At 22.4% G+C, this 15,007-nt stretch overlaps 1 protein-coding gene across 1 annotated transcript; it reads right to left on the minus strand.

The window, feature by feature from the left end:
• Positions 1-2,542: 2,542 nt before the first annotated feature.
• On the minus strand, positions 2,543-14,689 carry LOC122502770 (steroidogenic acute regulatory protein-like). Its single transcript, XM_043612972.1, has 11 exons — positions 14,500-14,689; positions 13,147-13,413; positions 11,622-11,702; positions 11,442-11,519; positions 10,818-10,871; positions 10,593-10,725; positions 10,294-10,490; positions 6,452-6,607; positions 6,219-6,323; positions 5,615-5,790; positions 2,543-3,262 (listed from the first exon to the last, which is right to left on the minus strand). The coding sequence occupies exons 2-11, from the start codon at positions 13,396-13,398 to the stop codon at positions 3,073-3,075; spliced, it is 1,422 nt and encodes a 473-aa protein (XP_043468907.1). The 5' UTR covers positions 13,399-13,413; positions 14,500-14,689; the 3' UTR covers positions 2,543-3,072.
• Between the last annotated feature and the right edge of the window lie 318 nt (positions 14,690-15,007).

The following is a 15,007-nucleotide window of genomic DNA, read 5'->3' on the forward strand; positions in this document are numbered from 1 at the left end:
TAATCTTTAATTTAAAAGGCAAAATTTATTTGAAACGAAAAAATTGTCTTTGAATCAAATATGTAAATATATATTATTATTTGTTATTAATAATTTTTATGTATCATTAATATTATTTATTTGTTTTTTAAATCAAAGAAAAATTAATTTTCAATTAAATTATTAAATCAAAGCAAATGATTTCTTCAATTAACAAAAACTTTTTTCTGTGTATTTTATTTATATTAAAAAACATTTTATTATATTTATTCTTGTAAAATTTAATTTTCCACTATTATTTTTTGTTAATAGTATTAAATAAATTTGAGAAATAATTAAATAAATAATAAATTGTTATTAATAAATAAATTAGTTTAAAAAACTAAATAATGTCTAAATAAATAGTGAATTAAATAGAAAATTAATAAATAAAAATAATAAATAAATATCGTAATTAATAACATAATAAATAACACAATTATGTTATTTTTAATTTTTATTTATTAATATTATTAATTTGTAATATAAATAATTGCTTTAAAAAAAATACAAAAAGTGTAATATACATATATATGTAAAATAGTTACATAACGAAGTTATACGTAAAAATTTTTTTGAAATTTCGTTATCTTCCGGTTATATAACAGTTATAAATTACCTTTTTCGTGATATTAAATTTTTAGTTGAATATTTTTCTCTTTTTTAGAATTCACTTTTTTTTGAATCTGCGATAACAGAACGAAGTTTGGAACCTCAGTGAAAATTTTTTCTTCTCCTTATAAAAAAGTCGAAGAAAAAAGTTTCGAAACGAGATAAGTTTTTTGCGGATTTCCAGTGAATTTAAAATTCACCAAGGGAATAATAGCTGTCTAGCAGAAAAAAAGGTATTAAACAATTTATAATATTTTCGAAATCGATTTTTTCCGCAAATTAAAATTCTCACAAATAACCAGCAAACGAAAGTTCAATAATAATTCTTATTTTCATACTTTAATAATAAATTTGTAAAATATTACTTTAATAATAAAGTTGTAAAATTATTCCGATTGTAAATTTTTTACTTAGTAATAAATTTCTCTTTTAATAATAAATTTTTAAACTTATTTCAATAATAAACTTCCAAACACATTTTAATAATAAATTTTTAAACATATTTTTTAAGGAAAAATATTTTTCATCTCAAAATAGCGGAAAAAAATAGTATTTTAGAAAAGAATATTTTTTCGTCAGGTAAGAAAATTGAATGCAACACTGAATAAATAGAAAATATGTATGTTTATTGAATAAGAAAGAAATTAAATTCAAGCAAGGTGTTTGAATACTATTATTTTTTCACAAATACAAATTGTACTTGATATATATTAAATTTGTGATAATTGTACAAATTACAATTTTTAAAGCGAATCCATTTAATTATTTACATTGTATAATATAAAATATCTACAATATAGTTCTTAAACGACTAGTTTCGTTCATTATTATTTACGAACGCCAGTTAATTTTTCATTAAAAAAAAAACATCTACAGACATTTAGTCTTTATCCTAATTATTCTAAAACACCATCATATACAATAGAATCTAAAAATTAAACTTATTTCTTTTCTAGCAAATAAAATAAAAAAATAATTTTCTAATTAAGTGAATTATTGAAAGGAAAAATTTTATTCAGTCTTTCATATTGCAAAAATTTCTAATCGTTATTCATATTTCATTGTATGTTACAAAAAAAAGAGAACATGTCACAATCACTGTATTAAATCGAAATTCTTTTACCTACAAATAAAAAATGTATTATTTTTTGTTTTGCTTTCAAAACACAGTATGTACTTGTGGTCGAACATGATAATGAACGCGATTTTATTTTAGACTGAAGCTGAGTAATCGAGATCTTATGAACTTTCACTCTATCCAGACGCAGTATGGAATGTCTAAAAATAATTTTTCCTGGGTTTTGACTTAAAATTCCTTTTAATATTATTTTTTCCCATGATGATCACTTTATAATTGAAGCGCCACAAATAATCGACGAGAATTTCTCTTTGATTCATTTAACCGAAAGCCAATAATCAAGGGACAAATATTTTTCTAAATTATAAATTTTCCAATTATTCAATTTAACAAATATTTAACAAACATAATTGAATAATATTATTTATAATCAAATATTAATTCGATAAGACAAATAATTAGTTGGCAATTAAAGCAGTAGATAAATTGGCACATTTTACTTTTAAAAAAACAATTAAGAATTGACATAAAATTTGTTTTAAAAAAACAATAAAAAATTAACATAAAATTTGTTTTAAAAAAGAATTTTTCTATTAATGTCGTTTTAATAAAACAATAAAAACTAGTATTAAAAAATACAGGTTCCTATGATAGTCTATAATGAAAAACGCTCCTCACAGAGGAAACACTGTTCTTTGCTTTTATGAAAAAAAGAAAAAAAATGCTAAACTTATATAGAAGGATTTTTTTTTCTAAATAAAATTAACACTGCAGTGACATTTGTGCATAATCGGGGAGGATTCAAATAAATCCTACTTTTCTTACAAAGCAATGTTGAATTTAAAATTAATAACAATTATTATTAACTTACGAGAGACCTTATTTACAATGACAAAATAGAAAAATTGTCCTTTTTCACCCTCGTTGTCAAGAAAACTATTTTTACACGAGTATGATAGTACAATCTACAAAAATCCACTGAAAATTTGTTTCTTTTCTAAATTAATAGTAAAAGTTTCACACAATTACTCTTTTTTCTATAGAAAAAATTTTCCACATTCACAGAAAATCTTAAACACAAAAATTTTTTCTAATTTAATAGAAAATTCTAAATCGAAGTTTTTTTTGTTTTTCTAAAAAATTAATCGAAAACACATTTTTTTTAATTAGTATAAAAATGCAGTTTTACGAAACATTGTCAATTTTTTTGTAGATATTTCGTAGAGTAGAAAAAACTAGTGTTCGCTAGTTTCTTTTCACGCAAAAATTAATTCTTGAGTTCTGGAAAGAATTCGAAATTCACTTTCACTCAAGTTTTTCGTATCATTTTCGCAATGAAGGCTCCCTGGGCCTTTTGAGATTGGTCATGATTTTAAATTACGAAAATGATTTCGTAAAAGATCCATAAATTCAGCGAGAGACGTCACAGAGACATTGTCTATCATTTTTTGTGGAAGCCAAGGTAATTTTAAATCTGTGCTCAAAATATAGGTGAAACGACAGGAATTTTCTCCATTCTCCTCGGTGACAAAACAGCCCATTTCCGTGTCACCACTTTTTGTTTTACAATTTCGAAAAAAATTGTAAAATAATCCATGAAAAGAAAAATTTAATATTTATTAGACAAAAAAGAAATAATGAAGTAGTTTTAGAATAATTTTTGTCAAAGATATTATTTTTAATATGATCCTGAAGTTTTGAACGAAATTCATTTATTTCTTCTTCAAATTAAATTTTCATTACAGCCGATTTTCATTACCTTCCACTAATTTATAAATTCAATTATTCAAAACTTCAATAATTTTGTTAAATAAAAATTTAATTTTTCATATTTGTTTTTCCAAGGGAAATAAAATTTCAAAAAATTTCAATTTAAAACCTTCTGAAAGAATTCAAATTATCATCATAAACAACAAAATTCTTCAAAGAAATTCAATTTAATTAATAATTTTCAGAATTTTCTTTGAGAATTCAGTTATTTAAATACAAAAATTCAATTTTATATAATAATTGTAAAAAGTGTCAATGTTTTTTAAAGATATAAAGATAATTGAATCTTAAAAACTTATGATAAAACAATTCTAAGAATTAGTTTTTTCAAAATATTGTTATATTGTTATTTTTAAATTTACACTTGAAGATATTTTTCATTAAAATCTTTGAGAATTCAATTCTTTTCAAAATTGGCAATTAAAATTTTCCAAAAATATGATTTTCAAAATTGTCAATTAAAATTTTTCAACAATATGATTTTCAAAAATTGTAATAAATAAAATCTTAAAATTAATTTTTTAAAAATATTTGTAAATAATTTTTGAAAGATAATAGTTTTCAATTGTATACAATTGAAATTTGGTAAACATTTTTTTAAATAATTGAATTTTTGAATAAAAAAAAATCAAATTTTTAAAGAATTTTAATTATGAATATGAACATAATTTCTCCGAAATATTAATAAGTCTAAAAAAGTAAACTTTTAACAGTTTTTCGAAAATAATTGAATTTCTTAAAAGAATTTTTGTATAATTTATAAAGAATAATCAATTTTTTGAAGAATTTTAATTAAAAATTTTGAACACGATTGTTTTCTTCAAAAAATCAAAATTAATTCTACCAAATTTAATATTATATTATTCTTTGTATGCATTTGGATTTTTGGAAATATGTTATTGAAAATATTTAATTTTCATTAATTTTTATTTTTAAATTTATACTTGAAAATTTTTTATTAAAATTTTTGAGAATTCAATTATTATCAAAATTTTATTTAAAATTCTTCAAAAGTTGATTTTTAAAAATTGTATCTAATAAAATACTTGAAAAAATCAGCTATTATCAATTAAATTTTAGAAAATTTCAATTATTCAAAATCTTTTTAATTGGAAATTTCGAAAATTTAATTTTAAAAAATTATTCAAAAATATTTTTTGAAAGATTATTTTAATTAAGCACTAAAAAATTAATAGTTATTTTCCAGAGTATAAAAATCGGAGTAAGTTGCATTATATACTAAAAATTTGGTATTGCAATATTTGAAAGAAAAATCGAAAGAGTCGTAATTTTTGAAAATAAGTCGAAAAAGTGTCATTTTTGAAAAGTAGTCGAAGAATGATAAAGAAAAGTCTAAATTTCCGAGCCACTCATTACAATAATTTACCTCACTATTAAAAAACTTAATTATAAAGTTTCTAAATGTAAAATTAAAATTTTTAACTTTGATTCCAATTTGTAATTTTTGAAAATATTTTTAATGAAAAATACTTATGGATCATTTTTTAATTTCGAATTCGAAAAGATTGAAAATTTGCCAAGAAACAAAAGAAATTTTAAATCTGTATGTTGAAAATAAGAAGAAAATTCTTCATTGCTCTATTAATGAGAAGATTGTTGCATTAGTAAACTGAAATGAAACAGTTTCGTCGAGAATTGCTTTATAATTGCAGTCTATCTCACAAAGACACAAAGGCACAAAGGTAGTTTGTAAATTGAATAATTACTGTCAAGTATGAATCAGTGAAACTCTGGAATGCTTTCAATGCCATACCAAAATGTATGGAGTGGACAGTGAAAATGAGCACTGAAATGCTTGGTATTTTCGAATTTCGTATTATAATCAACTAAAATTCCCTATCAATTTTCAATTCTTGCCTCTAGTCATTTAAACTAAATATATTGAATTCTTGTTTCTAATCATTCAAGCTAAATGTATTGAATTCTCCTTTCTAATTATTCAAACTAAATATATTGAATTCTCGTTTCTCATAATAATTGAGACTTTATAATATTGAATTCTAATCGATATAGAAAAGTAATTAAAAAAGTAAAGTTAGTAAAAGTTTAGATAAAAAATTGTTTTCAATCACTTTTTTCCGTTTCTTGATTGTAAAAAAAATTTGTTTTACTCACCGTATGAAATTCTTTCGATTCGGATATTCGTTAAAGGGAACGGACATACCACAGCTAATAAAATATGGTCCAATATTGCCCCGATGTCGTAAAGTTACAAAATCTCTTGCAGTAACAATGCCATTTCCAAAAGATGGTGTGGCTTGATAAATAATATCTGTATTTTCATCTATTGCCTAGAAATCAGAAAATAAAAAATCGAATCATTATTTTCTTTCTTTTTAATTTACTATTTGAAAGAAATTCAAAAATTATTGATCCACAAGTTTTAAACGTTCAAATAAACGATTTTTTATATTTTTAAAAGGTAAATACCTTTATTGGTAAATTACTTATTGTAATAAAAATTGAATACTTAAATTTTGCATTTAGAAACTTTGGAATTAATTTCTTTTTCAGTGACGCTTTTGCATAATAAAATTTGAATTTGAAGTAAAAGATAAATAAATTTCATAATTTGAACGTTTTGAACTTAAGGATCATAAAAATTACCCTAATTTATTAATAAAAACAAATTTTGTAAACATTTAAATTTAAAATTAATTAAAATCAAAATTAAAATTAAATTTCAATTAAATTTAAATTTAAATTAAAATTTACTTACATTAATTTTTTTACACTCCGTTAATTGTTTATTCCACTTGATGGACGATTCTACATTATCAAATAAATGATCTGCGACCTCTTTCGCAGGAGTATTTACAATTCCCTTTAAAATATTAAACAGTCGTTAAACATTCAACAAAAACAAAATTTTGAAAAAGTATAAAATCAGAATTTCAAATATTTAAATAAATATTAATTACAAAATCAGAATATAATAATTAAAATGTTTACCGATATTCTCAAAATCTTTTTGCCAGTTTTTGGAAACTGCAGATAAGAAACAAAGTCGCCAAGAGGAGTAGTTTTGTCCACAATCCACTCTTTCGATGTCAACAATTCAGCGGAACGATTTAACAATAATCTCGCTTTGTTTTTGTACTCATCTTTCTGGAAAAAAAATATTTTTCCTTTATATTATATTTTATAACAATAAACAATTTTTTGTAAAAAATCGAAAATTTAAAAATTTAACAACAGATAATTAATAATAATAAGTATTTATTAGTAGTATTAATTAATAGTAATTAGTAATTACCTAATTAATATTTATTTAGTTAGTGTTATTAATTAGTAAAATAAATAATACTAATTTATTATGTGTAACAATGACAATAATTAATGTTAAAAATAAAAATAATTATAAACTGACTTATTAGGTGATAAATCTTGACTGAAATTGTCTTCCTATCAACAAAATAAAATAATAAATTATTAAATAAAAGTAATGATAAAAACCGCTGCCAAGTTGTACATTTTTATAATTTTGGTGTTCATTTCATGAACACTTTGCTTCCTCATAGAAATAATAATAATTGAAATATAAGAATTACTTTTTATAAAATGGTTAAAAATCATTAAATCTTGGTCCAAAAAATATGTTTTTATATGTGACGCTCCACGAAAAAAGGGACCTTATTTACTCTTGTCATAAGGTCCCTTTTCTCGTGGAGCGTCACATATATTCTATAAGATGGTTATAATAGTTTAATAATTACACATAAGTTAATAAACAAGAATGTTGAAAAAATGTTATTTTCCACAATTTTTAATTTTTCAAATACCAATAATTTGATAATTTCTGACCGAATCAGGTTCAAAAATAGGTCAATCGAAGCCTTTTTTAATGCTCTACAAGTTGGTAATGATACTTTTGAAGTTACTTTTATATTTTTCAATAAAATTTTCAAAAAAGTGCTATTTTCGAAAAATTTAGATTTTTAAAACTTTAATATCTCCGGCTAATATAGACGAAAAATGTTCAATAAAGGCTCAAAAGATGCGTCTGAAAAAACTCTACAAAACTAAAGACAAACATTTATAGGTGTCCTAACATTTTTTTTAAGTTAAGGCCAAAAAACGTTTTTTTACAAAATGAAAAATGCAAAAAAAATATAGTTAAACTTTATGAATCGGGCTGAAAATACTCTCATTTTATGTCCCCCGGGGAGACCTACAATTTAAAAAAAATTGAGGCCTTTAGCTCTTTCTCGTTCTGAGATATTGAGGCAAATGTAATGTTAGTACACACACACACACACACACATCGGGACAAATTTTTAAAATCCGTTTTTTGGACTTCTGAGATAAAATTACATAAAAATTTTTTTATATTTATTTATAACATTTATACGGGCAATGCCCATTCGTGCATAAAGTATACTAAAAGATTAGGTATAATGAAAAAAAGTTTGTAAATATGTCAAAAAATCACAATCAAAAATTTTGCTAATACAATCCTTCCTCTATGAGGAAGCAAAATTAATAATAATAAAAATTATAATGAAAATTATAATAAAAATAATAATAATAAAACTAATAATAATTAATAATTAATGGAAAAAATATAGTGTGATAAAATAAAAAAATATAATAAAAAGGATCAGACCATTATATTTCAAATAAAGTCGTTGCGGCCTAATTTTTAAAAAAATTGATACTTTTAGAAATGAATCTGTATGATCTCTGAAGAACGAAATGAAAAGAATTATATTAAAATATTTATTATTTTTCTTAAAATATGAGTGTAAAGTGGAGAAGGTGCGAAAAAATGGCACTTTTTTAGCAATTAGAAAATATTTTAAAAATTATTGAAAAATTCTTAAAAGTGCAAAAAGATTTATTGATTCATGTTTAAAATTAGTTGATTAATTATTCTTTAATAAAAAAAACTAGTAAAAATATAAAAATAATAGATAAAATATGTTTTTAAAGTCGATCCGTCAAATAACCTAGTTTTGACGTTTTTATCAATTAATTTTATTTATTTTATTTTTTAAATTAGACCCGGGACCAAAAAGAAAATTTTTGAGTGTATAGATTTCGTTGTGATTTAGAAGTTATGAAAGTGCCAAATTTTTTTATTTTTCTTTAACGGAGTTATTAAGTTGTAAAGTACGCAACAATTCAGAAATCGCGTACTTTCAACTCAATATTTCTTGTATATTTATAGGAAAAATTAAAAAAGTGATAAGAAATCCTGAAAGTTCATCAAAAATACTTTATATTCGGTGAGTTTTTATTTAATTCAATAGTTCCACCTTCTCTTAATTAATTGATAAAAACGTCAAAATTAGGTTATTTGACGGATCGACTTTAAAAACATATTTTATCTATTATTTTTATATTTTTACTAGTTTTTTTATTAAAGAATAATTAAAACTAATTTTAAACATGAATCAATAAATCTTTTTGCACTTTTAAGAATTTTTCAATAATTTTTTAAATATTTTCTAATTGCTAAAAAAGTGCCATTTTTTCGCACCTTCTCCACTTTACACTCATATTTTAAGAAAAATAATAAATATTTAAATATAATTCTTTTCATTTCGTTCTTCAGAGATCATACAGATTCATTTCTAAAAGTATCAATTTTTTTAAAAATTAGTCCGCAACGACTTTATTTGAAATATAATGGTCTGACCCAAAAATAAATTTGTTGAATTATAATAAATTATACAAATCAATCAATTGATTGAGTTAATAAATTATAATTATGGTAATGAATAAAAACTTAGTTGACTCATAAACCTACAATGGAATTATTGAATTCAACTTCTGTCTTCTCCTTCATAATTTCACTAGAACTTTTTAACCATTGAAAACAATAATCGTTGATAAAATTCATAATTTGTAGATGAAAAACAATAACAATGACACCGTGACCACCATTGAACTGCTCACGAACAATACTATCAATTCTTTAAGAAATTTCTCATTTAGTCAACATGTGTCTTTATATTATTTAGTCAATATGTGGCTTTTATTTGCAAACTGGTTTTTTCCTTTCTAGGATAATTTAATATAAAATAGAGACAAAATTATAATTTAATTAGCTCAATTTGAAAAAAATGATTTCATTCCTTTATCAAAAGTTTAAGAAATAATTTTATATTTTTGCAATATAAAAGAAAACTTTAAATTTTGCCAATTTTACTAGCAAATTTCAAACAATGGACTTTCAAAATTTAGAACATTTCGATTATCTCGTAAAATTATATGAGCGTTATCGTTTGATTAAGATGATAAGAATTTTGAATTGAGTATAATTAGTAAATCATTATTATTATCAGAATTATTACTGGAATGATAGTAATAATTATTATTAAATTTGACAATAATTTGTAATTATCATTTTTTATTTTTAAAAAATTTTTTTTTACCTACTTTATATATATATTTTTTATATTTATATTTTATAATTGTTTTCAAATTAGTAATAATTGCAAATTTTCATTGTATATTATAGTAATAATAAAAACTACGCTAGTCATTAATTAGCGAATAATAAATTCGCCTGAAAATAAATTCTGATAGCTTTAAAGTTTCTTTATATTGTTCTTTTGTTTTTTACTTTTTTTCAAATTTTATGCTTTTTTAATCTACGGTATCCTTTTTGCTGCACTAAGAAGTTTATCTTATCGAAAAATATTCTAATAAATAAAATTATAATAAAAAGAAAATAAAAAAATTAAATTATAATAAAACTTATAATAAAAATAAAGTAATAGTACATACAAATTATAATGAGAATAAAATAATAAAATTATAATAAAAAATATTATAAATGAACAAACCTTCCGGTCGGTGAGTACCATTGGTGAGGGACTAAAAGACGAATTTGTCTCATTTCTTCGTCCATCATCCTCATCCTCATCGCCCGAATGATTCGGAGAATCTACTGGAGTGTAAAAAGCACCCACATTTTCACTATAAAGATTTGTAATATGAGCTCCAGGTTGTAGAAGTGGTGCCCTTTCAGAGTCTACCGTTCCTTGAAAATAAAAACATTTTTTGAACGAATTTTAAATATGCTTTTTATACTGAGGGGGTGGAAAAGAAAATCATTACAATAAATGAAAAAATAGAAATTTACCTAGAATCCAATTACTCGCTTCTGTCTCTTGGGGAATTACTCTAATATCTAAGAACCACGCTTCACCCCAAGCAAGCACAAAGGACATTATTATAAGTAAAACTTGAAAAACTGGTTGACTGTATCGTGACCACTGAAAAATAATTCAAAATTTATTGATTTTTCCCTTCATTTAAAGAGAAAAGAAAAAAAAAGAAATTTAGAAAACAAAAATATGAAACTTACGTCGAACAGAAAAACTTTGGCCAAGAGAAAGGCACACGATAAGGCCGTAGAAAGCTGAAAGAACGAGAATTTCCATAAAGTTAGAATTTAAGAATTAAATTCAAAAATCGGTTTTAATTCTTTAAGACACAAAATTCGAGAATTTGAACAAAAGAATTTGGAATTTTAATTTCTTGCAAGCATTTCGTGTTTCTTCTCGTTTTTGTTTCTTTAAAAATTATGATTTCGTACTTTTTGATTTTTGACTTATAGAACAATGATTTTTAACTTGAAGACAAATTATAACCGGTTCTTTTATCAATACCTTCAACGTCGCTAAAATTGACAACATTTACGATCAACGATTAAAAGAAAAAACATATTTTTCTTGACAAAAATAATAAAATATTGCATATTTTCGAATTTTCCCAGAATTATTGTTAAAAAAATTTTTGTTCAGATTATTGATGAAAAAACTATGAAAAACATGTTTTATAAAAGAAATTCGATAGTATTTTTATACAAATTAGATTCATAAAAATTTAAATAGAAAAATATTTTTTCTTCTAAATTGTTGATAATAAACATTGCGAATTTCACAAAAGTGACTTTTAATTATTAATGGAGAAAAATAATTGTACTTACTGCCACGATAAACCAATGATTTATATACAATAACGCATAAAATAATAATAACACCGTAAACCTGCAAATTGCAGCCATCTGAAAAATAATAACCGGTGATTATTAATTTGTATAATGATAATTTACATGTAACGTGAAATAATTTTATAAATATACAAGAAGAAATAAAAAAATACGTACAACTATGTCGAATAGTGATGTCGAAATGTTGTAATGGACCACTTGATCAACAAATGCGGATTCTGCACTCTCTCCAGCGATCTGAGAAAAAGAGTATTTGAAATTAAAACATAATCTAATAATAAAGAACTTACAGACCCTGGATTACCTTTAAGGCGCAAAAAAGATGCTTTAGTCGATTAAAAAAAAAAATAAATTCAATTATTCAAAATTTGATAATCTTGTTAATTAAATATTTAAATACTTGTTATTTACTTTTCCATGGAAGATAAAATTTTTAAAATTCCAATTTAAAACCTTCTGAAATTTAATAATTTCTAAAAATTGCAACTACAACTCTTCCGAAATTGAATTATTTTCTACAATTATAAACTAAACTTCATCTCTAATTCAATTATTTTTAATTATTTTTTTTAAAGTTCTTCGAGAATTCAATTATATAATTATACAAAAAATCAATTTTTTAAAATAATTATAAGTCCATGTTTTTTTTTAAGTTAAGTATAATATTTTCAAAAAATTGTTATAAAGAAATTCCTAAAATTAATTTAATGAAAATATTTTTAAAAAAAAACAAATTTTTAAAGAATTTCAATTATAAATATGAACATGATTTCTCCGAAATTTTAATAAGTCTAAAAAAGTACCTAAATTATTATAAATTTTAATTTATTTTATGCGAAGATAATTGAATTTTAAAAAACTGGTGATAAAACAATTCTAAGTATTTTAAAAATATTGTAATGTAATTTTTCGAAAATAATTGAATTTCTTAAAAGAATTTTCGGATATTTAAAAAAAAAGCTCATTAATTTTTTGAGCAATTTTAATTAAAAATTTTGAATATGATTGTTTTCTTCAAAAAGTTAAAAATAATTCTAAAAAATTTGAATTATATTATGTTTTGTATATATTTGAATTTTCGGAAATATGTAATTAAAAATATTGAAAATAATTGAATTTCAAAAAATTCGATTGAAATAATTCTAAGAATTACTTTTTCAAAAATATTTTAGTATAATTTTTAAAAGCTAATGTTCATTCATTTTTATTTTTCAATTTACTCTTGAAGATTTCTCATCAAAATTTTTGAGAATTAAATTATTTTCAAAATTTGCAATTAAAATTCTTCAAAAGTTGATTTTCAAAAATTGTAATAAAATGCTTTAAAAACCAATTATTTTCAATTGAATTTTACAAAATTACAATTATTCAAAAAAATTTTAATTGTATATTTCGAAAATTTTATTAAAAAAATTATTCAAAAATAATTTTTGAAATATTTGTCTATAGTTATTTTTCATACTATAAAAATCGAAATAAGTTGCATTTGATACTAAAAGTTTGGTATTTTTTTGGAATATTTAGAAGCAAAATCGAAAGAGTCGCAATTTTCGAAAATAAGTCGAAAAAGTGTAATTTTTGAAAAAAAATTGAAAAAAGGCGAAAAAGTCATAATATCCAAAGCTTGAACTTGTAAATAATTTTGAGATTTTTTCTCTTTATCTTTTTAAGGATTACTTACTGTCGCACATATAAGCCAAAGAAGACATGTGAAAAGTAGATCGAACGTAACGAACAGACAAAAAAATCGCCTGACATTGGACATTTTTCCATTGTGCCTAGCACCAGCGATAAGATGTTCGCTGAGAATTATATCCGTTGCTCTATTGATACTATTGATACTGTGAATACTTTGAGAACCAATTCCCCTCTGAGATTCAATTGAAGCTTGAAGGGTCTCAGCAACTCCTCTCATTTGCCTTTCAGTCTCCATAATTATAACGGTTTACTGAAAAAAAACACATAACGAAATCAAAATTAAATATTTGATTCATTTCCAGTACTTTTGGAGATAATAAACAAAAAATAAAATTTCGATCCTAGTTTTAGATATTAAAAATTCATATATTTTGCCAATCAAAAAATAAAAACTAATTTATCTAATTACATGTAAGTTTGTTTCTTCTTTCATTCATAAGTAGTGACCTCAGTAAGGCGAATAAAATCAATTGTAAACACACAACATTTGTGATAAAATGCAGGAAGTGAAGCTTAAGATTATATAAATATTACAATTAATCAAACAGACTGTTTTAAATCTTTAACAAATATATTTACACACAAAGATTGATATAGAATATCAAAAAAATACTTTTATGCAAAAGTATTTTTAAATTTAGAAAAAAATGGTTAATTATTGTTCTCAAATTGATTGGAGTAAAAGAAACTATCTTATTCCAAGTTTTATCAGAGTTCCCTATAAAAATTATTTGATTAGATTGCGATACACACTTTTATAAAGATGATAAACATTCCATTTGTTAAGAAAGATTTATTATTCTGTACATAAATTTATATTAAATTCTAAATTTGTCATTTCAGAGAATATGTGAAATGTGTAAATTAACCTTCATATAAAAAAATTGACAAAGAAATATTTCCATAAGAAATAAAATGTAATTACGTCACATTGGTTGTCAATTAATCAAATTGGAAAAATTATTCCCTAGACAAAAAGAATTAAGATTTGGAAGGAAATTATAAATCTGTATTGTTCAAATAGTTTCAAGTGAATTTACATTTTTTAATGTCGAGAAAGAAATTTTAATTGTGATTAAGAAAACCAAGAAAACAAAGAATTGACAAGTTGACAAGAATCTAACCTAAAAGTGAGTTTATTTTCATTATTTGGAATTCATTTTTGCAAAATAAGGGTCTGGAAATGAAATTTCAAAGGTTTAGAATATAATAAAAATGTAATTGTTAAATAGAAGTAGATTCTTTTTAGTTTATTTTGAAAATTATATGTCAATTAAATTAAAGTGCATTGTCAAGGAACTCAAGGAAAAATAACCTATGTTTGAGAATTACTTACGTATTTTATTTCCAATTTCCAAGATTTATGGGATGAAAGGCATCGCGAAATGAACTATTTCAGTAGGCAGTAACATCTTTTGTTATTAAAATTAAGTGGATTATTATTCTTTTAGTAAACTTTTGTTTTTTGTGTTCTTCACTTTAATTATAAACACACTCTTGATTCACAGCTGACACAATGACGTTTCTTCTGTTCGCAGTTCTACCAACCTTTATTTGACGTTTATCGTTTACTCTTTAATTATTTTAATTTACTCTTTAATATCAAGGAAATTTGATATTTAAGTTACAATTTATTACTAATGGATCTAAAAATGTTGTTATTTATAGGTACAGTTCAACGTTTTGATATTTTTTGTCATTACTTTTCATTTAGTTGTAAACATTATTGTAAATAATCAATTAGATTTATCATATTGGTAACAGTGTTCTATGGGAAAGTACGTATAGCGGTAAAATTTAAATTTTCAAAGTCAATAAAATCAGCACTGCATTAATTAAAATAA

Source organism: Leptopilina heterotoma, unplaced genomic scaffold, assembly GCF_015476425.1.
Source record: "Leptopilina heterotoma isolate Lh14 unplaced genomic scaffold, ASM1547642v1 Lhet_237, whole genome shotgun sequence".
NCBI classification, from domain to species: domain Eukaryota; kingdom Metazoa; phylum Arthropoda; class Insecta; order Hymenoptera; family Figitidae; genus Leptopilina; species Leptopilina heterotoma.